The sequence below is a fragment of the Saccostrea cucullata genome, unplaced genomic scaffold (genome assembly GCF_032062105.1).
Source record: "Saccostrea cucullata isolate Sc308-1 unplaced genomic scaffold, CSIRO_AGI_Scuc_v1 ctg890, whole genome shotgun sequence".
NCBI classification, from domain to species: domain Eukaryota; kingdom Metazoa; phylum Mollusca; class Bivalvia; order Ostreida; family Ostreidae; genus Saccostrea; species Saccostrea cuccullata.
The window spans coordinates 63,710-89,191 of record NW_026923885.1 but is presented as its reverse complement, the minus strand read 5'-3'; the positions used below and the strand labels follow the sequence as shown (position 1 = coordinate 89,191).

Below are 25,482 nucleotides of genomic sequence, written 5' to 3'. Positions count from 1 at the left end.
CAAACCCTCTTCACATTTTGCCACAAATTGATTTCCATGTCTTTCTCACATAAGTAAGATAACAATTGTACTGTATAAGTAAGATAAAAATGGTAATATATAAGTAAGATGAGCATGGTACTGTTAATGTAAGGTAAACATGGTACTATTAATATAAGAAAATCTTGATACTTTTTAAGTAAGATAACCAAGGTACTGTTAAGTAAGATGACCATGGTTAACAATGATACTGTTTGAGTAGGTTATCTAAACTACTGATTTAATTAGATGGCCATGTTACTAACTGTGTGTCTCCTTAAGGCTGCCTCGATTCCTTTCATATCTTTTCCAATATCATCTGAGGACAATGTATTATCCTTCTCCTTTATCCAATCAGCAAGCTCGTTACATGTGGACTGGAACATCTCAATGCTGAAAACATTAAAGTAGTGATTGATAAGAATTTGATCTGAATTATATTGTTATATCACAAAAAATGTTCAAGTAAAATGATCATGCCTTTTTTGTCGTTAACTAATTATTAAGTATTTCTATTTTGAATATTTACAACTACATGTATTATATATTTTTATCATTGATTCTTGAAGTTTTTTTCTCACTCCAATCAGTTCGAGATAATGAGCTTTGACTGTATTACAGTAGTAACTTACCTTGAAGCTCCCTGTAGATTTTTCTCTTTCTCCATTTTTAATTTCATCAAACGATTCCATCTACAATAGTACATGTAAATAAAGGTCTAAAATCTATAATCAAGTTAAGCAGTGTACTTGTTAAATTTTTTTTAGCTGAACATATATGTAAATGCTTTGATAATGTTTTCTCAATTTTCTCTATCAATTATCCCTATTTACTCTGCACTTTTGTCACCTATGCATAAAATCAAAGATTTTTGAGACATCTTAGCATTCACATGCACTTCTTCATAAAAGTGGGAATAGGCAATGCTTTTTATCACAAACATGGCATGAAATTGTGACCACAGGGAATATTTTTAACCATATTATCAACAGAGGTTTGTTTTAAAACATCAGCATTTGTCACGACCCCTGACCTGTCGTTGATTTCTTTCTGTCTGACTTGGACCTGTTTGCTCTGACCACTTCCAGACTTGACAATCTCATCAGCCAAACCATTTATCTCATCCAGACGGCCCTTGTTCCCAGCAAGATTGGTCAGTAGATTCTTTTATAAATTAAAAGAAAGGCAAATGTTTAAACAATTTTTGTTCTTCATTCAATAATATGTTAATAAATGTGTAATAGATGTATTAAACCTATTCCAGTGTGTATGACTCAATGGTTTCTTGACAAGCCATCATTTCCTGGTATTTTTCAGGCCTATAATGTGGGAGGGGGATAGGGAGCTTGTTCTCTTTTTTTCCCACCAGGAAGCCCATCCACCACCATCTTATAACCATTGGCTGTCTCTTTCATGGTACATGTATACTTTTAGTGTGGAAAATGATGCTACAGTTGGTTGTCACAAGTTCTTTTAATATATTTACCTCAAATTTCTTTTTGACTGCTTCCATATTATCAGACAAGCTTTCCTTACTGGTAAGCAGGACTTCCTGAAAATAAAAATTCAGATACATATGTCAGTGACACCAAAAAATCCTTATGTTAATATATTGTTTATTAGACTTTATCTGAGAACCTCACTTTCAATAAGTAAATTAAGTTTATTAAAATGAAAAAAGGAATCTTAATTATGAATATACATAATGGCATTAGTCTCATAATTACAATTAATGCTGAGAAAACCTGCTATGGTTGACACCATTTTAGGTTCAAATGAAACTAAAGCCTCCATTGACATCCTCCAATTAGGGTCAGATGAAGCAAATGAACCTTTTTGACACCAACATATTGTAATGAATTATATACATAGATATAATTATATAACACTGTATGTACAAACTCTCATTATAATAGAGTTTTGGTGTCAAATAATTTTCCTTTCAAACCCAAATGTGTCAATATTCTAGTCTCTACTGCTGTTTTAGAGAACAAGATATCTTTCTAGTGGCTAGACTACCCATGTAAAATTCTAATTAATTTTTAACACAACCAGGGAACCATAAGTTGTTATCCTGGGTCTCTACTGCCTCATTATCACATCCTTCATACACTTTTCCGCGATTTTTTTTTTCAGAACCTTGATGCTTTTGCGTGACCACTCTGTATTGCTTTTCCATGATTGGTTTCTACTATATATCATGTGTTATCTCCTATTTTTGAAAATTCCATTCCAAAAATTTTAAATGGTCCCACTTAGCAATTAAAATCCTACTTCCACCTCCCTGTAAACAGGGGGGAAACAGGTTTTACTTAGCTGATGGAAAAAAATCTTTAATTTGAAAAGCTAAAAATCATTATCAAGGAAAAGCAGTAAAATTTGTTGCATAAAAGCACGAATTTTTTTTTGCAGAAAAGTGAAACTGAGGCTTTAATGAGTCACTGTACAAGTTGCATCAAACATGTCAATCCAGATTAATTTCTTTCCCTTCACTTTCATAAATGAAATAAAAAACTTTTCATGTTAAGAACAACACTAAAAAAGAAGTAAATATTAACTTCCTTTTAAAAAGAACAGCTGCAGATTTTTGTTTATTTCTGAAAAGACCAGAGTGCAGAATAAAAATCTAAATTAGAAGCAGGAAGCACACTTCATTTCTAAGCATTCCTATTTCTCTAAAGTAACGCCCAGTGAAAAAAACTCAAAATATTCCAAGAAACTATATCACCCGCTGAGTTTATTATTTCCCTTCATTTGTTTAAAAATCCTTATATCAAAATCTGTTTTCAAAGGTAGCAAGGAGGAAATGCAATCTGTATTGATTATTTAATAAACACAAACCATATAAAACTCGACTCAAAATGACAGCTATCACAGAAGATTGGATTGGAACCAACGCTGTGCTGTAAGATTCTTAAATCAGCTCAGATTGTAACGACACAGCTGGAGATGAAAAAAGACCTCCATAATATTTCTGTATTATTTATTTCAATCAATTAAAGAAAAATTGATTACCTTTTCCTTCATCCAAATTTCAAATTCATCACATTCTCTGAAGAATTTAAATAATCTCATAGCATCTTCTAAGGCTATGCGTCGTGCCTGTATAAAAATTGAGAAAAATACTAGTTTTTATTTATGATTAAATGTATATTACATTATTTTTGAATTATTCACTTCTTCCCAATATTAAATGAAATAAGAACCGATTACTATAATCTTAAGGCCCTTTCACAATTGGCGCACGAGCACTTTACAACACTTTGCGATCGAAAAATTTTAGCTTCGCACGAGCTATCGCATACGTTGCACGATGTCTCGCATTCATTGCATGTGTTTTAGTGGTCGCATCAAGTCTCCTCAAAATAGTCAACATGCCCACTATTCAGACGCGACCAAATGCGATCAAAATTATCGCAATTCAATGCACGAAAATTAGTACGAACGTCTTACGTTTTATGTACTCGTAAGAGTGATGCACGATTTTTTAAGATCGTAAGATGAATTGCAGCTGTCTTTGCGTGTGTTTTGCGACCATATGACTGTTGCTCAACATGTCTCATGTAATCTTGCAACGTTTTACTATCATCGCTTGATTTATCACCTTCAATTGCCATGCTTTGCAACAGGCATATGTAACGGACCTGAGCTGCTTGGATCTCACGCACAAGTACTTTTAGAGCCCTACACGGGAATAACTCATGTAGTACTGTGATTATTAACGAGAATAACCCGTTAATATAGATCTCCTAAATTAACACAAGAATTACCTGTGTTTGGACTCGTAAATAACTACGGGGAAGTTAAATGATAAGCCTTATTTAAAGTTTACAAATTTATTCAATGAATAAAAGTCACAAAATGTATTAATTAAAATACAATTACAATAAAATTCACTGGACGTCGGGAATCATCCAAATTCACAGTGAAACACTATACTACTAACACAACCTTCGTATTACGTTAATACGATAAAAAGGGGGGGCACTAAACGAGAATGACCCGAATAGTGAGTGTTAAATCCTAGAAATACCTTAGAATAACCAAAGTATTTCTCCCTTAAAAAAAATCTACACAATCTATCAAATTATTTAAAGCAAGAAATTTATCTCTATAATTTCTATATCAAATCCTAGTCTTAATTCCTGTTTAAATATCTCTATTAACGCAACCGAATTATCACTTTAAATTGAATGAATTCCTAAAATCTATCAAAGATATTCAATTATTTACACGGAAAGACTTCAAGACTCACTTTCCGTCAGACCGTAACAAAATTAATTTATCGTTTAATATCGAGATTAACCCAATATAAACGTCCTAATATAAATACTAGTAAATAATAGTGATACGAGATTAACCCGTAATCACTATTAGAAAAATTGATGAATTAATTCAAAAATTACTAAATTCCTACAGAAAAATTCTAACAATCGAAATAAACACCCTCTAACCTTAGCATCAAAACCCCGAGTCCACCGGCAATCACTATCCCCTGTTTTTATAGCTCTGAAGAGTCCCCCCGGAAACCCACGCGCTTCCCTAGGGACGACCGGCAGATCTCCGGTACCACCGGCAGCCACCGGCAACAATAATTGTCAAACAATGTTTAACAATAACAATAAATAATCAACATAAAAATATGACAATTATAATGTAAAACATTTACTACAATATGACAATATCCCCCAAGTATAAGATTTCGATAAAAATGCTTAGTACAGAGAAATTACAATTAGAATCGGGCGTGATATACGGCAAAACAGACATCATAATGGCGGTTTCTATAAATAAAGTTTCAGAATTAGAAACGATATTTACAACAAATCCAGCTTATTACAATACTGATATTAATCCAGGATAATAAAATTAGAATCATAAGATCATGTTCTTCTAGAAACGTAAGTACAGTGAATCAATAATAAGAAATGTAACCGATTATGCGATCAACAAATGGGGGAAAGTACAATGTACAAACAGGGTAACACGAATCCTATATAAAACAATCGGCATCATTGTCACAATCGTGACATTTTCCCCCTCTTAAAAAAACTTTGGTGTCCTCACCAAATTCTTAAGATTAAAAAAAACAACAATATTTGTCTATATACTGTACATTCAATACATTTCTCCATCAATAATAAATTAACATTAAAAAATGTACACTAGACAAAGTCATATAATTTCCTCAGTTTCCCAATCCTAACATACTTCAATTGTTAGAAATTTTTCTTTAAATTTACAACAATAAACACAAAATTACAAAATGCATATATATAAACTTTGACCATACTTACACCACATTCTAACTAATTTTCTTTACTGAAGACTTCAACGCTGGTCTGCTAGCCATTGTCAAAAGTCATGTACACGAATCTTCCAGCACCATCTTGAATTTGACTCGCCTTTGTGAAAGGTATATTACAGCCATTCATAGAAATGAAACTGTCATTCAAATTGATAACTGCAGGCCCAAATTGACTGTCCAACAAGATGTCCATACCTAAGAGGCATTCATCTTCAATTTTCGCAACAATTATCTCCCTTTAAAATTCTAGATTTCCTAACTGCACTTCAAATTCAGCTTTCCCTAAGACTTTAAGTGGATCTCCATTGACCGCTACAAGGCTTGAAGATTCCTTTAGCTCTGGTCTTTCGTTCCCGGGGAGTCTCCAAAATATTTTGTCGGATAATATAGTTCTTGCAGCCCCTGTGTCTGCCGTGAACTCTACCTTTATCCCTTGAATTGTTCCCTGAACATAAATTCCATCTGCCTTGAGGAGCTGTCTCCTAATGTACTCCCTCTGAGCACACAGTTCCTCTTCCCTTGAAACGTCCCTGACGCAAGGCTGGAATTTCCCCTGGTTTTCAATTTTCTCCCCCGACTCATCTAAATTTCCACTTAAAATAGGTTCAGTTAAAATTTTACAGTCATTTTGGCCTTTGTTACTTTGGGTCGTCTCTTGGCCTCTGGAGCTGACCCCTTCTAGTTTAACGGCTTCTCCATTTTGTCTCTGCAATCATTACCTGAGTACACATTCCATTCTGATTGATGACTTGGTTGAAATTCTGGTGCATCAGGTGACATTGTACTTGTAGCTTGGCTTTGGTTTGTCTCTGGCTGTTCGTCTTTACTTGGTAGAGATGATGACATGGTATTCTCAGGAGTTTTCCTGTACTGTGATCTCTCTGTCCTGTGAAAATTCCTATCCGGGCACTCTCGGGCAAAATGTCCGGGCATGTTGCATATGAAGCAATTTCCCTTTGTCATCTTCATGGAATTTGCATTTCCCTTCTCAGCATAGCGATTGTCTCCCTTTCCATAAGTCTTAGCCTGTCTAATAGGGCGTCTCTCTTCATTTGTGGTCATATTGGAGGTGACTGACATATAAGCAGCTACCTGTTGTACTGCCTCTTCAATTGTTGATGGTTCTTTGTGTAATTCGATGTACTGCCTTGCCTTAGAATCCCATAATCCTTGCAAAAATTTTGAAATTAAGTCTTCCTGTCTGGTGCTGACATCTCTACTCGGGTGAGCCCAGTCATAAAGACGCTTAATTTCAGCAGCATACTCTTTAAGACTTTCATCTTTTCCTTGCCTTTTGTTGTTGAATTGAGTTTTGTAGACTCTCTTATTCTCCAGTGTTCCAAATCTTGATCCTATTTCTGTGACTAAGGTCTCATAGTTCCCTATAGTCTCCTTCTTCAGCTGACCAAACCAAAATCAGCTGCAATTCCCTGTATTCTTGGTAATATCTGTTGTAACTTCTCTTTAGCAGTCCACTCGGCTAACTCGGCTACAGACTCGAAGCGATTCAGCCAAACTCTCCACTTCTCGGAACCTGTGTAAGGCGGAAGCTTACAATCAAGCTTGATGTTATCTGTCTTCTTGGACTCAAACAAACCCCTTGTGGCAACTGAGTTGACAGATTGCTCATTTTCAGACTGTCCTGAATCTTCATACGATTCCTCATGATTGCTTTCCTTGGTTTCTGTCTCTGACTTGTTATTATTTGAGTTGATTCTTGATATTTTAGGTTTCAGCTTGCTGTTTGTTGTATGGCTGTTCACTTGTCCGAGATTTCGGGTAGTTGCTCCCATCATATCCTGCATGACTTTCATTGTCTGGTTGCTTACTTGTCTGAGAGTTTGAGTAGTTGCTTCCATCATATTCTGCATGGCTTTCATTGTCTGGGCCATCTGTTCCATCATTACCTTCATAGGGTCGGTGATAGAATTATTCTGTGATGACTGTGTAACTGGTTCTGACAGTTCTGTGTCTGTAGGGATTATCTCCCTTTGCTGACGTACAGTCCTTTTCGATCTTCTTATTTTGCGTATAGGGGTTGATATTCTAGCCTGAGTATCTGAGTCATCTTCATCCTCTGTAGAGTTGTCATTGTAGGACATGCTCTGTTCCCCTTGGAGTGATCTGTTTAACGCTGACGGCGATAAATCTATGAGGAGTTCCTCATCTGTGGATTGTCCTCTGGAATGTCCGGGATTAACGGATGGCTCCATCCTAGTCTTGGATCTGGTATAGTACCTATGCATGGATTTTTCTCAACACTGGTTCTGGGTTACGTATCTCTGGATCCACCGATGTACTTGGCAGATCCCACCGCTGCCACCAAATGTAACGGACCTGAGCTGCTTGGATCTCACGCACAAGTACTTTTAGAGCCCTACACGGGAATAACCCATGTAGTACTGTGATTATTAACGAGAATAACCCGTTAATATAGATCTCCTAAATTAACACAAGAATTACCTGTGTTTGGACTCGTAAATAACTACGGGGAAGTTAAATGATAAGCCTTATTTAAAGTTTACAAATTTATTCAATGAATAAAAGTCACAAAATGTATTAATTAAAATACAATTACAATAAAATTCACTGGACGTCGGGAATCATCCAAATTCACAGTGAAACACTATACTACTAACACAACCTTCGTATTACGTTAATACGATAAAAAGGGGGGGGCACTAAACGAGAATGACCCGATTAGTGTGTATTAAATCCTAGAAATACCTTAGAATAACCAAAGTATTTCTCCCTTAATAAATGTACACAATCTATCAAATTATTTAAAGCAAGAAATTTATCTCTATAATTTCTATATCAAATCCTAGTCTTAATTCCTGTTTAAATGTTTCTGTTAACGCAACTGAATTATCACTTTAAATTGATTGAATTCCTAAGATCTATCAAAGATATTCAATTATTTACACGGAAAGACTTCAAGACTCACTTTCCGTCAGACCGTAACAAAATTAATTTATCGTTTAATATCGAGATTAACCCAATATAAACGTCCTAATATAAATACTAGTAAATAATAGTGATACGAGATTAACCCGTAATCACTATTAGAAAAATTGATGAATTAATTCAAAAATTACTAAATTCCTACAGAAAAATTCTAACAATCGAAATAAACACCCTCTAACCTTAGCATCAAAACCCCGAGTCCACCGGCAATCACTATCCCCTGTTTTTATAGCTCTGAAGAGTCCCCCCGGAAACCCACGCGCTTCCCTAGGGACGACCGGCAGATCTCCGGTACCACCGGCAGCCACCGGCAACAATAATTGTCAAACAATGTTTAACAATAACAATAAATAATCAACATAAAAATATGACAATTATAATGTAAAACATTTACTACAATATGACAATATCCCCCAAGTATAAGATTTCGATAAAAATGCTTAGAACAGAGAAATTACAATTAGAATCGGGCGTGATATACGGCAAAACAGACATCATAATGGCGGTTTCTATAAATAAAGTTTCAGAATTAGAAACGATATTTACAACAAATCCAGCTTATTACAATACTGATATTAATCCAGGATAATAAAATTAGAATCATAAGATCATGTTCTTCTAGAAACGTAAGTACAGTGAATCAATAATAAGAAATGTAACCGATTATGCGATCAACAAATGGGGGAAAGTACAATGTACAAACAGGGTAACACGAATCCTATATAAAACAATCGGCATCATTGTCACAATCGTGACACATATATACCGTGTATAATTATAAGCATCTTAACTATGTCAACTGAAGAGCGTCGGAAACAGGTGGTATATATAACCGGCCCTCTGACTCGCAGGAACATTCGTACTATGGAATGCATGAGCGCACGAGCACCGCACGTCCAATTGTTTTGTTGCATGTTCAATCGTCCGATTACCTGATCAGTCGTGCAATCCTATCGCATTATCTTACAACACTCGCTTTCATTCTACAACAGTCGCTATAGACGCAAGATATATCGCAAGATTTAATGCACAACAGTCACTTTAGATCGTGCAAATTTTGTATGAACACTTTTCTCATATGCGATTATTTTGGCAACAGTTTACGATCCTTACCAAAATTATTCGGTCGCACGAATATTTTGTCGCTTCTGCTCGTGCGCCAATTGTGAAAGGGCCTTTATATATATAAAAATATAAAAACACAAAAATTTAAATAAAGAAAAAATTAAAATAAGGCCATATTAACAACATTGTTTGAACTGGACTGGCTAAAAAAAGGCTTGACTCAATTGTTTTTTTTACCTCCAAGAAGCAATTATTTTTCTTTAATGAATCCAGATTTTATAAATTTTTGAAAAAAACAATTTTTCGCCTACCTACTAACCCAATTTTTTCATATTGAGTTGGGAGAGGGCAAACAAACATTTTTGCAGATGAAGTTAGCAATTACACCAATTTTATGAGTTTATTGTAGGTAAGATTTACCTGAGCTAATTTTACGAGTTTATTGTAGGTAAGGTTTACCTGAGCTAATTTTACGAGTTTGTTGTAGGTGAGGTTTACCTGAGCTAATTTTACAAGTCTGTTGTAGGTAAGATTTACCTGAGCTAATTTTACGAGTTTATTGTAGGTGAGGTTTACCTGAGCTAATTTTACAAGTCTGCTGTAGGAAAGATTTACCTGAGCTAATTTTACGAGTTTGTTGTAGGTAAGGTTTATCTGTCTCTGCCGTTTGTCCACATTGTCCTTGTCAAAATGCAGATTTGCCTTTGATCGCACTGGAAAATAAACGAATATGATATAATAAATCAATGAAGACCTGATTAAAACAAGTACATATACATGTACTGGAAAAAAGACTGAATACATCAATTTAAGGATGTCCATCCTTTAACCATGAACAGTATCTATTGAAAATAATGTTTATTTGAATAAGTCTAAAAATGAAGCTTGACATTAAAATCTTTCCATGCAACAATTTTCATTTTCTGCTTCTCTGGTTAATACAATCTAAGTAGAAATGAGGTCTGAGAAACCTAGTCTTCAAAATTTTAAACATGTCTCTTGTAAAGAGACAAAATTAAATGAAATTGACTGTTTCATCCATTTTATCTACGTTAATCTTTATTTCCATTTTCTTTACACAGTGACGTTAATTATAATGATGAACTGCAAGGAAATCAAATATTGAGTAGATAAACATTACTTTGCAAATTTGGTGACATATTTTTGTATTTTGACCAATTTGCCCTTAAATATTCCTAGAGTGCAGGTGGACAAGCTTAAGCCTCTAAGACAGACATGAAAATCAATCATAATTCAGGTTCATAAGAAAAAGATATTATACGATGATGAAGCAGAAATGATAGATTTACAACAAACAATGTATGCCTCCGCTATATTTATGGCGGGCATAAAAATATTTTGATTCAGGCAATATAAAATTATATTACCTGAGGGGGCTCTTCTTAATTTGCTAGGTTTTTCTTTTTTCTTTTGAACAACTTCCTTTTTCATGACGGTTTTCTTGACTAGGACCTTCTCTGGGACTTTGGTTGGCCGACGGACCACCTTCTGGGTCACTTTCGGCTCCACCTCTTTGACGTAGTTGGCTGGTACAAATCCTTCTGTTCCATCCATTTTTCTGATCTGCCACCAGTCTGAATTTGTTCTCTGAACCAAAAGTAGAATCTGCAAATAAACATAAATATTATTGCATTGTATTTTTAATTTCATCTTATTCAATCAAGTAGGATGAGAAAATTCAACCAGCTAAAAATTGTTTATTCCTCCTCTTGATATACATATACAGTAAAACTCGGTTATAGCGAAGTCCTGGGGACCCTTGAATTTAATTCGCTATATCCGTAATTCGTTATATCCGTATAACGAATTCGTATAACCATTATAGCGAATTTGCACTTACATGTTTTCCTTCAAGTATTACTACCAACTATGTTAATGAAGCAAATTTTACTAATCATACCTTCGATAACTAAGGTTTTCTTATGAATTGGTTTTATATTCAAATGCTTAAAGGAAATAAAGTAAGTTCAATTTATCATTTTTTAAAAATAATCTTTGAGTTCGTTATAAAAGATGTAAATTTCATTATATTTAGCCTCAACGGAACTCAAAATCAGTTCGCTATATCCGTAAATTCGTTATATCAGTGTTCGTTATAACCATAAAATTTTACAAAGACTTGTTAAGAATTTTGCCGGGGACCCAGAAAATCTTCGCTATATCCGTGAATTCGCTATATCTGTGTTCGTACTAAACGAGTTTTACTCTATATATATCCAAAGTCTCTTTTTGTCAATACAATAAAAAACTTTAAAACACTTTTCGAAATATTTCAACCGTGTTACCGGCCTTCATCAGTCTTGTTTATTGCATAGCAACTCAATGGTTCACTGTTGAGTTGCTATGCAATAAACACGACTGATGAAGGCCGGTAACACGGTTGAAATATTTCGAAAAGTGTTTTAAAGTTTTTTATTATATATATATATATATATATATATATATATTCATTCCCCCAAATTACAATATTGTATTGGAGCAAGTAAAAGTGAGGAATAAGTTCTGGTCATGTTTTTGAAGATTGTATCTACATTCTTGGTCATCTAACTTTTATATCTATGGAAATGACACATATAGTAAATTCTTTACTTTTTCTGTGCATGCTTACAATAAAGAGGAAGAACTGGTGCAATATTTTATGTTGGTGGAAACAAAAATTAGTTTTACTTATATTTTTCTCCATAAAAGTAGATTTTTTAGGTTCTGAAACTTGTTAATTTCTGAATTTTAATATCATTTTAAAGAATTGAATAAAATTTGCATGTGTCTTGCAAAAATTCTACCTTTCAATTTTTCTGTTTTTCTATCAAGGTGTACCTCTATATAACTCAAGATATTAAAAATCAAAATTTAGAGTATTCTGTTTTGAGTTTAGGGTCTTGGGGTCTTGCCATTCTTTAGCTGAAAACCTGACTGGTACAATGAAACTAACTAGAAGCAATGTCGATGCATCTTTGGTCAATATGGAGCACACCAGTACCTGAAAAGATATCTGCTCTAAAAACGTCTCTCTAGGATGCCAACGCCAATGGTGTTGCATAAGCGATCTTCTTACTTTGTTGAGGTGAGCTAAAATTTATCTGATATGGCAAAAAAGACTGGCAATACATTGTGGTTTGTCTTGATGTTTGCATAATGTGTTTTCTGTTTATTTGTATAGTGAAATAACAGCCAGCGGACCATTAATTAACACTTCTTTTGTGTCCACTGTTGGAGATCAAATACAATTTACAACTCAGGACAGGTAACACTGTATAGTACTTAGTAAACAAATGAAATTGTATTACTTTTATGACTATAAAAATCACCACAGAACAAAGTGCAGCAGTACTGAGAGACTAAGTAACATGGTTGTAATCTATGTAATCTATGACAACTTGCAAATTAAAAAAAAAATAATTATCTCCCATTTTGAAACATTCTTTTCATTTTGAATCAGTACATGTATATATATAAAGTCAAACACAACTTAGTTGTTTTAGACCAAAGCTTCTACCTAGTTTCACACACAAACATCAACACATGCAACACAATAAGTCCTCTTCACTTTCAGACCTTTTAAAAGTACTCACAAATGCTACTTTAAATAAAGCTTTTATCTCCGTACATATTAGATGCACTCTTATTTATACAGCTCTAAATAGCTCAGGTCTGCACTCAAATCAATTTTGTTGGAAATATTCCCCTGAAAGGCATATTATTTACCAGCACTCAAGTTTCAGATGTTAAATCCGAAAGGAGGAATGAAGATTTTTGCAAAGTTTTGTCATATTATTAGTTAGAGTGGAAAAACCTCTTCTTGTTTGTATGTTAGACCAAAAGATTAATGAAAGAGGCAAAAAAATTTTTATTTTGCTCTCCTACAAAACCTGCCCAGGTTTTTAAGTTATATCAAAAACTTGTTTTATCTTTCAATTTGAATTTTGTTTTCACCTTATTGTAACGAGACCGAGGGTATCGTGTAATAAACTCGTGGGCCGCTATTAGTTTTCTGGTCACTTGGTCGAGATTTGATGGTTCCGTTGGTCACAGTTTATGTAATGGTTAATCAGCAATTTTGGTCACTTAATTGGTTAATGGAATTACCAATTTTTGGTCACTTAATTGGTTAACGAAATTACCAACTTTTGGTCACTTGTTTGGTCTCTTCTTTAGTTGACGTAATGACCAACTTTTGGTCACTTATTTAGTGGACGTAATGACCAACTTTTGGTCACTTCTTTGGTTGACGTAATGACCAATTTTTGGTCACTTTAAATAATGTTTGTTAGGAATAACACTTGTTTAAAGTTTATAACATTTATTAAGACGATCAAATGGTTCACTTATAAACACACAAAATGGTACACTGTAACTTGGTTGGTACAACGTTATTTGGTTAAGAAAAAGGTGACCAACCGATGGTCAATACAGGACGTTCCTACTAACTTGGTCCCCTTAATGGTTTCGTATACATAGACTTGGTACCGTCTTATAACCGAAGTATACGGAGTCGTTCCCCAAAGTGACTTAGGTCACTTTTCCCTTACCAGGGAAGGCTGTGTGCTCCTAGTCGCTCCCCACAGCCGACTGAAGTCTAAACCCAAAACAGCTGGTTTATATAGACAAAAGTTGTTATGATGACGTAAGAGACAATCAGATACTTATTACGTCACAATCAATTCAATCAATAACTTAGCGGGATTTAACCATCAAAATTACCTACTAAATTAATAACGTTGTACCCATATAAAACATACAAAATACACCACTTTGTCATTAAATTATACATGTGAAATTAATAAAGTCATTAAATCAATTATTGTTCATTTCTTTCGTTAACTGTTCATTGACAAATATTTACACAGTTTATAAACATCGGGTTCAATGTCCATTTATTCCAAACTTGTAAACAAGAGTTAACCCGAATTTCACAGGTACACTTCGTAAAACGCAACATTACCCCCTTCTTAAGTCGAAACGTCCTCGTTTCGGGGTATTTTATCAATGACTAATACAAGTCCACTAGTAAAGTCTTTCGAGATACGCGTTACACGGATATAATGTCATCTACTGCACCACGAAACAGCTTCATCTGGTCATGATGCACATATTTAGGTTTATCTGCTGAAGATTTTCTCACTTTGAACACCGAATCGGACACGGCACGTAACACTATGTAAGGTCCATTCCAATGAACCTGAAGTTTATGACGTCTTACTTTGGTCCTAGCCTTTGGTGCGATCCACACATACTGCCCTGGGGTGTACTGAATCTGGTTTGACTTGGTGCTATACTTTCGTTTCTGGTTCTCGGTTGCTTGTATCCATCGGGTGCAATAATCTGAACTGGTAACAAAGTCCTTGTTACCCTTCTTGGTCCGTGGTAAAGGACCAAGGATGTCGTTGGCCACTTGTTCCAGTGGTTCCCTAGCTAAACATTGACCCGGTTTTCCTCCGACTTCCCTTGGTTGATTCTTCTTTGAGTCACCAACGGTACAGTGTCTGATATGTTTCTCAGCGTCGTTTGTCTCCTTCTCGTCACGAGGTTCACATAGTTGTCGGTCATCATTATCATGGTGTAAAGCTTCTTGTACGCAAATTTTGAACACAGGATTGTGTTCACTCTTAAGGTCACATGGTAATTTATTCTTTCCCAATGTAAGAGTTCCTTCACCCAAATTCAATTGACAATTATGCTGTTTCAGAAAATCAAGACCTAAAATCATATCTGACTCAACGTCAGCGACGATCACTTTATGTTCGGTAACTTCCTCATCAATACAAATTTGAAGTTCAGTCTGACCTTCTGGTACAACTAAATCACCGTTGGCCATTTGTAAGTTACTACAGTTTGGAAATAATTTAGGTCTCACACATCTTTCTATCGCGTAATATTTCTTTGGGTGGATAACTGTTATAACTGAACCCGTGTCAATGACACAATTAATTTTCACATTGTTAACAAGCACATCAATTGTTAATAAGTTAGTACTGCGAGTATTTGAGTTCTTTATTCCAAAAACATGTGGCCTTTTCTGCTTTGTAGTTGACGTTAGGCCGCCGACGTCAACTACTGTGCGTTTTCCTGGTTCTCGGGTTCTCTGGTCGTCACGTCCTTTACGTATTCCAGTTTTCTCTGGTTTCTGTATTTTTCATTATTTAGGTGCCGTTGTAGTAACCTGCATTCTCTTTTGATGTGACCATCTTTCTTACAGTAGAAACAGGGACCTTTCTTGTAAAACTTCTTTTCTGTGTTTTGCTTGATCATGGTCACTAGGTCTGTTTTGAAATTATTTCTGTCGGTATACGCTGGTTCCTCTGTCTGCATACGCACTGCAACTGTATTTCGTCTCCCCCGCGCTTGTTGAAAGGCCTCGTATTCCAATGCTAGTCGCACTGCATCTTCTCGGTCTTTAGGTTTTCCTTGAAACACTGCCCATTCCATTTCTTGGTCGTTTAAACTTCCGATGAACGAATCTTTGGTTATCTGGTCACGGAAACCTAGGGGTGCGTTCGGGTATGACATCCTCGTAAGTCGCTTTATGTCTTGCATTAACTCTGTGATCGTTTCGTTTTTCTTCCGTATTCTGCTCTTTAGTTGCGTCTTATAGATTTCTGTTTGGTTTTCTGGGTCAAATCTTGCTGCTAGTGCGGTAACAAGGTGACGAAAATTATACCGATATTCTGGTTGTAGGTCACTCAAAACGCTTAGTGCTGGGCCGCGTAGACTGGTAGCTAACTCTAATGCCTTTGTTTCCTCATTCCAGTGGTTCAATTGGGCGATCATGTCGAAATGCACTATATAGTCGTTCCAGTTCATGGTACCATCGAACGTTGCTGGTTTTCTCCCTTTAGGTTCCGGGGTACGCCTGAATCCGTGGTCATGGGCTTGTCTTGTGTGACCATAATTTGGTACATCGTAATCGAAGCTGCGCATGGTCGGCTGAAATTCGTTGGTCTCATCATTGGTAGTGGAACTCCGTGGTACCGTCGGGTTTGACCAACTTGTCCTTGAAGGTTCATGATACCGAAATTTTTCACATAAATTTTGTAGAGGTGTATTTCTGTATGGTCGATGCTCACTGCGTATTTGGTCATCTTCAGACGTAGTTCTGGTACCGGACTGCACGCAATTTTGGTCTACATATTGGTCATTAGTACTCATTGATCTCACTTGAGATTGTAATTGGTTCATTTGGGACTTCAGAGTTTTTAATTCTTGTAGAATTATGTGTAGACTGTCGTTGGTACATGTGTTGACTGCGCTGCCGTCTCCTATCTGGTCGTTGCTATTAATCCGCAAAAGAACTTCTTTGCTTGGAGTACCGTCGATAAACTGTGGTTCTTTTGGTTCTGTAGTTTGGTCACTTTCCTCAACCAATTTTTCGTTCCTCGACATCTTAGTAATGGTTTAGGTTCACAATTCACAGAATAGCGGGTCCCACCGCTGCCACCAATGTAACGAGACCGAGGGTATCGTGTAATAAACTCGTGGGCCGCTATTAGTTTTCTGGTCACTTGGTCGAGATTTGATGGTTCCGTTGGTCACAGTTTATGTAATGGTTAATCAGCAATTTTGGTCACTTAATTGGTTAATGGAATTACCAATTTTTGGTCACTTAATTGGTTAACGAAATTACCAACTTTTGGTCACTTGTTTGGTCTCTTCTTTAGTTGACGTAATGACCAACTTTTGGTCACTTATTTAGTGGACGTAATGACCAACTTTTGGTCACTTCTTTGGTTGACGTAATGACCAATTTTTGGTCACTTTAAATAATGTTTGTTAGGAATAACACTTGTTTAAAGTTTATAACATTTATTAAGACGATCAAATGGTTCACTTATAAACACACAAAATGGTACACTGTAACTTGGTTGGTACAACGTTATTTGGTTAAGAAAAAGGTGACCAACCGATGGTCAATACAGGACGTTCCTACTAACTTGGTCCCCTTAATGGTTTCGTATACATAGACTTGGTACCGTCTTATAACCGAAGTATACGGAGTCGTTCCCCAAAGTGACTTAGGTCACTTTTCCCTTACCAGGGAAGGCTGTGTGCTCCGAGTCGCTCCCCACAGCCGACTGAAGTCTAAACCCAAAACAGCTGGTTTATATAGACAAAAGTTGTTATGATGACGTAAGAGACAATCAGATACTTATTACGTCACAATCAATTCAATCAATAACTTAGCGGGATTTAACCATCAAAATTACCTACTAAATTAATAACGTTGTACCCATATAAAACATACAAAATACACCACTTTGTCATTAAATTATACATGTGAAATTAATAAAGTCATTAAATCAATTATTGTTCATTTCTTTCGTTAACTGTTCATTGACAAATATTTACACAGTTTATAAACATCGGGTTCAATGTCCATTTATTCCAAACTTGTAAACAAGAGTTAACCCGAATTTCACAGGTACACTTCGTAAAACGCAACATTATGATTTATGATTTTTATGTCAATGTCAGGGAGCCCCCCCCCCCCTACTCATCCACCCCACCCCAACCAGCTATTGGATCAAATGGCTGGGATATCAATCAACTTCATCAATTAACTTTGAGCATCCCCATTAATAAACCATTTTGCTAGCATATCCATAGTCAGAGAAAGCATGCTGCAATTTTTTGTTAACAAATCACAATATATCTGACTAATTTTCAAAGAACAAAATCCATTAAGCAAAAAAAAATTTAAAAAAATCATGCAATATTTTTTTTTTAAGGAGGGGGTCTATTTTGAGGGATTTTTATTTTAATTTCATTAATTTGACATTAATATGAAGGTAAACGAGCTAGAAATACATTTATGAGAAAATTTTCTTAGAACAGCAATCAGAACAAACTGCAGATATAAAATAATTACTCTATAGCAAAAGCAATTTACTGGAAAATTCAGGTGACATAGGATTACATACATGCAAATGTCATTCCTCATCAGTTGTATAATCAATAAGATACAAAAATCGTTACTGAATTAGAATAATTACACAGTTTTATAATATCCTGCAAAATTGGATAACAACTGCAAGAGTCGACTTCCTTTGCAAATTTAGCCTGTATGCCAAGAAATCAATTGTAGAATTTCAGAAACTGCAAAGATATCAAAAGAGCAAACTGATTGGACTATCAAATGAAGACGATGTAAATTAGGTCTTGGTTACAAACGAGAGCACAATTAAGAGAAACAATGAATAGCAATTACAAGAGACAGTCGAAACAAAGAATTCTGTGAATTAACAACAACATCAAAGTACTATTCTACTACTTAAAAAGATTAAAAAAAAAAATTTCATTAACTCCATTTACTTTTCAGCCAAATAACTTAATTACCACTTTTAAAAATATATGTGCATTCTATATTGAGAATAAGATATTAATGTACATAGTAATGAAATGGTAAGACTGTCTTTCCCAATTCCCTCTCTGCTGATAAAAGGTTAACAATTCATTCAAACTTCATCAATTTCCTCAGAAAGACGTTTCAAATAACAGACAAAAAATTTAAAGCCAAGAATTAGTGAATACTATGAAAGCTAAAGAGTTTATCACTGAGCATATAGCCCATGATTCTTGGTTTTCAAAGAATGTCATGAGAATAAAACTGTAAGGAAAAGCTTTTTTCACACCTAGCATTTATTTTACTGAACATGTGATGAGACTTGTACAGGTACACTTGTAATGTTTTTTCCTGTTAATATTTTTATTATATACCAATTGTCAATCAGGAAATTTAAAGCATACCCCCACACTCTAGCTGTGATTGACAAGTCACCTGATCAATGAATATTCATTCCTATATAAAAACTTTACAGCCAATTAGAGGATATCCATTCACACGTGAGAGAGAGTCAGTAAACTAATGAGTAGATCTCAGATAAATATATATTTCTACATAATCACCAGCCAATGTGACACAAAACATGACTAGGATACAGTGGGACTTCTGATATATACAATGAACAGCAGCAATGAGAGTTTTCCTACAGAGTTTGTCAGACGGAATGATATTGAGAACATTTTTCTTGCCTTTGCGTTAATGATTGTGATGTTGTTTTCTGTATTTGGGAATATTGCGGTGATGATTGCTATATTTATGAGCCGGGCTCTGAGGGAAGAGATGTCAAATCGGCTGACAATGAACCTGGCCATAACTGACCTCTCTAACGGCTTGATTGTCATGTTCAGTAGCCTATCTTCTGTTATCAATGACTCCTGGAAATTTGGCTCGGTGTTCTGTGACTTGATTTGTGCTATAAACTACTGTCTTATTATCACCTCGATGCTGACTCTCTGTTTTATAAGCTGTGACAGGTTCCAGGCCATTGCCTACCCCCTTCACTACGTCAGCAGAATCAAGCCCAAACACATGTACATCATGATTGCCTATTCCTGGTTCCAAGGGATTGTTTTCTCGGTGGTTCCGCCGGCACTGCGCTGGGTGGAGTACGACTACTGGGAAGCTATATGTGCCATACAGTGGCACCGTGAGAGACAGCAAGCCGTGTATTACGTAGTGATAGCATTCCTCCTGTGTTTTCTTCTCCCAGGGGTCATTCTCATTATAAATTACTACAAAATCATCAAACAGGTCAAGTCTAAGGTGTCGTGTCCTGGCGGTCCTATGCCGGCTAAAAGTTACAGCACTAGCTCTAAGGCCATCAGAAGCCTCCTTATTGTTGTGATCGCGTATTTTGTGTGTATGACTCCCTTCAGCGTAACAAAGTTAATGAAAGTGGTCATAGCACAAGAGACAGTACTTAACAGTCAGATAAACTCTGTGGCAAGTGTCGTTGCTTTTATTTCTAGTGCCGTTAATCCATTAATCTATGGAATATTTCGTAAAGACTTCCGTCTAGCCTATAAGAGAATATTCCTATCTTTTATAGGTAGAGACAAAGTACACAGCATGCAGTCTTCTTTACAGGACTATTCCTCATAATGGCATTGTTTGTAATACAATGAGTAATTAAAACATGGTGTGTATAAAATAACTATATATGGTTATTATAAATGTGTTCATTTTGTCCCAAAACATTAAAACTTAGCTCAAACTTGCTTGTGTTAACTGTTAATTGCATGAACAAAAATTCAGTTAAACCACTTAAGCCTAAAGAATACAGCAGGGAAGAGGGGAATTATGATCAGAATTTTCTGTTTTATATATATGTGTAGATGTATTACTATTTATTCTGATTTCTTTAGGAACTGACACTGTGTCCAGTACTGATCTGTTCGATATTAATGATGATTAAAAAAATCATGGCATTGAGTGTGAGATGTTCTTAGAATGTACACTGTAACTGTAAAATATGAAACTCAACAGCATATGAATAATTAGACATTCAGTTTATTTTTGTGATGTTGGCTGGAGCCAATATTTTACATCAGATATTCATTCTGCATGGCTAGAGTTTTAATTACAAGGTAGTTAATGCCATCTTTTAATAAGCGGCAATACTTTCTATAATCTTCAGATATTTGAGATTGAAAATTTCTTTTATGAATGGCAGTCTTCTTTGCAGAACAGACATGCTAAAAACTTAGGTGCCAAAAAAGTGTGTCATTTTTGGAGGGAATAATTCACTCTAAGTCAGAAATAAAATCATGCGTTGTAATTGATAAAAATTCTGATGTCAATTAATGCCCTGTTCACACGACGAGTTTAATTCGCAGTAAATTAATGCGAAGTAAACTAATGCGAATCAAATTAATGCGAATTAAATTGCGTTCACACGACAGCTAATGCGAAGTAAACTAATGCGAATTAAAAATTTTCATCTACAGTCAGGCGTCAGTAAGTCTATTATGACGTCATTTGTAAATCACGTCATGTATGCCGAGCCATCCTTTGATACATCATGTAGTGGCTACAGGTATTCATTGATTTTAGTGAATAACATACTTTCCCTCAATTTTTGAACCAAATATAGCACATATACATCTATATAACCACCATCACGTGTCCTGTGACTTAATTCTGGCCTTACGCATGCGTCAAAATTTAATTCGAATTAGCTTCGCTTAGCGTTCACACGGAGCTAATGCGAAGTAATTTGATGCGCAGTGAATTAATGCGAATTAAACTTATTCGCATTAAACTCTCCGTGTGAACGCTAAGCGAAGCTAATTCGCAGTAACTTTACGTTTAATTCGAATTAAATTCTCCGTGTGAACAGGGCATAAATGTTGTTCACGATACATATCCAGCTACAGTCCTGATCTGTTTGAGTTCACTGCACAAAGAGTTGTTTAAATAATTTTTTTAAGATATATATATGATACAAATTTTAGCTTTGGAATAAAGTGATAAGCATAGAAAGATTCTTCCACTACAAAAAACATAGGTAATCAGAGATTACGGAGCTCACCTCAACGAATGTTGTCTTTAAATAAGGCAAAGTCACACAATTAACCAACAAAAAGTGTACATTCCAAAAATGTAAATATTCATGCAATTGTGATTTGATACTTTGAAATAGACCTATATAAAAAATTCAAACTAGTTCTTCATGAAAATGTAATTAAAATCCATCTGAAGCAAATTTGAGAGTTTTCATCCCTTGATGCATCATTTGGCAAGTTTGGTTTACACAATGTTATATAAGCCTTATAGCTTTTTGGTAATAGACCTGCACCCATAACTTTTACCTGGTCCATTATCTGAAAAATGTATGTTAAATTCAGCATCCGAAGCAAGTCCATTAGTGTGCATCCTAAGATGTATCGTCCATGCAAGTTTGGTCATTAAAAGAACTCATAGTTACTTGGAAATCTGCACCAAAAACTTTAACCTGTTTACTCAAGCAGAAAATGTAGGTCAGATTCAGCATCTGAAGCAAGCCTAGTAGTATGCATCTTTAGACGTATCATCCATGCAAGTTAAGTCATTATAGGGCTCATAGTATATTAGAAATGAGACCTGCACCAAAATCTTTAACCTGTTTACTCAACCGGAAAACGTAGGTCAGATTCAGCATCCGAAGCAAGCCTGGAAGTATGCATCCTTAGATGTATCATCCACGCAAGTTTGGTCAACATAGGGCTTATAGTTACTTGGAAATGAAACCTGCACCAAAAACTTTAACCTGTTTACTCAACCGGAAAATCTAGGTCAGATTCAACATCCGAAGCAAGCCTGGTAGTATGCATCCTTAGATGTATCATCCATGCAAGTTTGGTCAACATAGGGCTTATAGTTACTTGGAAATGAAATCTGCACCAAAAACTTTAACCTGTTCACTCAACCGGAAAATCTAGGTCAGATTCAGCATCCGAAGCAAGCCTGGTAGTATGCATCCTTAGATGTATCATCCATGCAAGTTTGGTCATTATAGTGCTCATAGTTACTTGGAAATGAGACCTTCACCAAAAATTTAACCTGTTCACTCAACCGGAAAATGTAGGTCAGATTCAGCATCTGAAGCAATCCCGGTAGTGTGCATCCTTAGATGTATCATCCATGCAAGTTTGGTCAACATAGGGTTTATAATTCCTTGGAAATGAGACCTACACCAAAAAGTGCACCAAAAATGTTAACCTGCTCCAAAAACATTAACCTGGTCATTCCTCTGCTGAAATTGCAGCATCTGAAACTTTGACTGGTACAATGAAACACACTAGAAGCATCTTCCATGCATGCCTAATCAATATAGGACATAGAAGTACTTAAAAAGAAAACTGCTCCAAAAAACTTAACCTGGGACGCCGACACCGACGCCGACACCGAGGGTATTACATAAGCTCCCCCAACTTCGTTGAGGTGAGCTAAAAATTAATATGACTTGTCTTTCCATTACACTTATGGGAAAAAAGTGAGTACACGTGATTTGTAAGCACACTGACTTAATTTCATAAAATCATTGAAAACTGTTTCTCTAAACAAATGTATATTATTATCTTAACTCTTTGATGTTCTATTCATTTACACAAATGCACCACATCTAAAGAGATAGAAAAGAAAGTTCTCCAAAAAAGCACATTTCAATGTGTTTAGTTTGAAACATTTTAGGTTCAAAATTTCGAGAAAAAAAAAACAATAAAAAAAACAAACAAACAAACAAAACAAACATAGTCCTTGTTAGTTAAAAGCCTGTATTGTGTATGCAAAAGATGAGATAATCCATTGGTGTCCAACAGTGTTGGAAATCCAACACTTTTGAATACCAATGAGTGATCTTGTCTTACTTTTTCCGCGGGTCCCAAAGGATGCATGTCCAAAAAAGCATTAGAAGTATTATGTTCATATCTGTAGTATTAATTAAAATAAATTGCAGAAGAAGCTGAAGGATATTGCTTCTGATATTCATTTATATTACGTTACTTTAGAAGGTGATGCTCAGGTTCACACCTTTGGATAGAGATAAGAGGAATGACATCTAAAATCAGCACAAATGTAACTGAAAAAGGGGACAGTCCTATTTAATCAAATGAATATGTTTAGGAAATAAGAGAAAAAGTATACAAATAAATGTGTTTTGTAAACTGCCAGATAACTGGACTGAAGAAACTTCAATGAGAAAAAGAAACTTTGCTTATTGCAAGCTATTTATGTCAACCAAACTGATCTTTCCCTGTTTCCATGTTCCCCCTGTTTATGGTGCCATATTGTTGCTACCAGTAGACTCTTAATGATCATCATTACTGAGAATTGGCCAACCATCTGAACTCTCAACTACTCCCAACTTTGTTTGATTTGACATAACTACAATGTCTTACCAGTGTATAGTTTAAGTGACACAACATCTTTCTGAGGTAAATTACTACATTGTCCCTCACTTATTGCACCCTAGGCATTGTAATATTAATGTCACCCAAAAGCCACTCAGTTTGACAAACATGATCTGTCATTAATTTTATCAATAATTCAACATTGTCAACTCGGAGCTTAGTTGGATGATAGTGGAGCTGACAAATACCCTGGATGATTTAGCAACCCTACGGAAATCACTTACTAATCCATCACAAGCACAACTATAGGAACTCATTAAGCTGAGAAAACTGGACATTGCTGGCCTTCAAATAGGGTTCATCTTAATACACAGTATCAAGAAGGTAGAGAAATAGACTATTTGTGATTGTTTAGTGTAAGTGATTGACTTCCAAATACTAAGTATCCATTAAACCAGAAGTCTCTGATGAGACTGTAGCTCTACTGGTCTACATATAATAAAAGAAAAGGCTGCAAGCAATAAAAAGAATTAAGTACCTTAGTGTAGTCTTCTTATATGCCAATTCATATTGATGTGAAACCAAAACTGTAGGAGAAGGAGTGTTAAATTGAAATTATTCTTAAGAATTTTTATTTTTGGTTAAACACCGTTCATTGAAAACAAAAACCAATGCACTAATTTATTTCCCTTTGTAAAGTCTACTTGTGGGCCGTTACACTGAAATCAGATCAAATCTCTAGAAGGAGTAGATTTTAAAAAGAATTTAAGAGAAATTTCTATTTTTAGGTACCATGGCAAAAAGGTTCATCGAAATAAAAAACCAATGCATTGAATAGTGAACCTTAGTGTTGTCTACTTAATGTATGCCATTATATTGAAATCAGACCAAAACTGTAGGAGGAGAAGCATTTTGAAAAATTGTTTACAGATAATTTGACAGACAGCTAGATAGAAGGACGATGGGCACCTTACTATTGCATAGGTTCTTCTGATCTCTGATCAGTAGAGCTAAAAAGAGAAAGGGAACAAAAGTAACAATAATCTATGGAACTAAAAATATGTCTATAGGACATGAAGGCTCCACCCACTGTTCATTACTAATGCACCATGAAAATTTGTATCAGTGTAGGAATACTACTGAACTGAGTTTAATACAAAATAAAAAATAAAGTCAAGGTCTCCAGGTAAAAAAAATGGACATTTTGGAATACTACTGAACTGAGTTTAATACAAAATAAAACATAAAGTCAAGGTCTCGAGGTAAAAAAAAAATGGACATTTTAGATAAATTCTCACCGAATAAGGTATAAGTGCATATGCTTGCTAAAAATATCTGGAATAGTTCTCTGATAAAAAATCTTTTTTTTTTTCTTTTAGAAAACTAAGATCAAGGTTGAAAGGAAAGGATGAGGTAAATGAACCAGAATCATTACA

The 25,482-nt window shown here is 35.2% G+C and overlaps 2 protein-coding genes across 2 annotated transcripts in view; one reads left to right on the top strand and one right to left on the bottom strand.

The window, feature by feature from the left end:
• LOC134265183 (spectrin beta chain, non-erythrocytic 5-like) overlaps positions 1-25,482 on the bottom strand; it is a 92,755-nt gene that overhangs the window by 37,104 nt on the left and 30,169 nt on the right. Inside the window, exons 21-27 of the mRNA XM_062747436.1 lie at positions 10,747-10,984; positions 9,974-10,071; positions 3,034-3,120; positions 1,505-1,570; positions 1,052-1,182; positions 651-710; positions 285-411 (exon numbers count right to left, since the gene is read on the bottom strand). Coding sequence (XP_062603420.1) covers positions 285-411; positions 651-710; positions 1,052-1,182; positions 1,505-1,570; positions 3,034-3,120; positions 9,974-10,071; positions 10,747-10,984 — 807 coding nt within the window. The remainder of the gene's footprint in view (positions 1-284; positions 412-650; positions 711-1,051; positions 1,183-1,504; positions 1,571-3,033; positions 3,121-9,973; positions 10,072-10,746; positions 10,985-25,482) is intronic.
• Positions 19,189-20,651, top strand: LOC134265182 (5-hydroxytryptamine receptor 1A-alpha-like). Its single transcript, XM_062747434.1, has one exon. It carries the CDS (start codon positions 19,335-19,337, stop codon positions 20,316-20,318), a length of 984 nt encoding a protein of 327 aa, XP_062603418.1. The 5' UTR covers positions 19,189-19,334; the 3' UTR covers positions 20,319-20,651.

Coding starts and splice junctions, on each gene's coding strand:
- LOC134265182 (XM_062747434.1), top strand. CDS start 19,335: ATGAACAGCAGCAATGAGAGTTTTCCTACAGAGTTTGTCAGACGGAAT.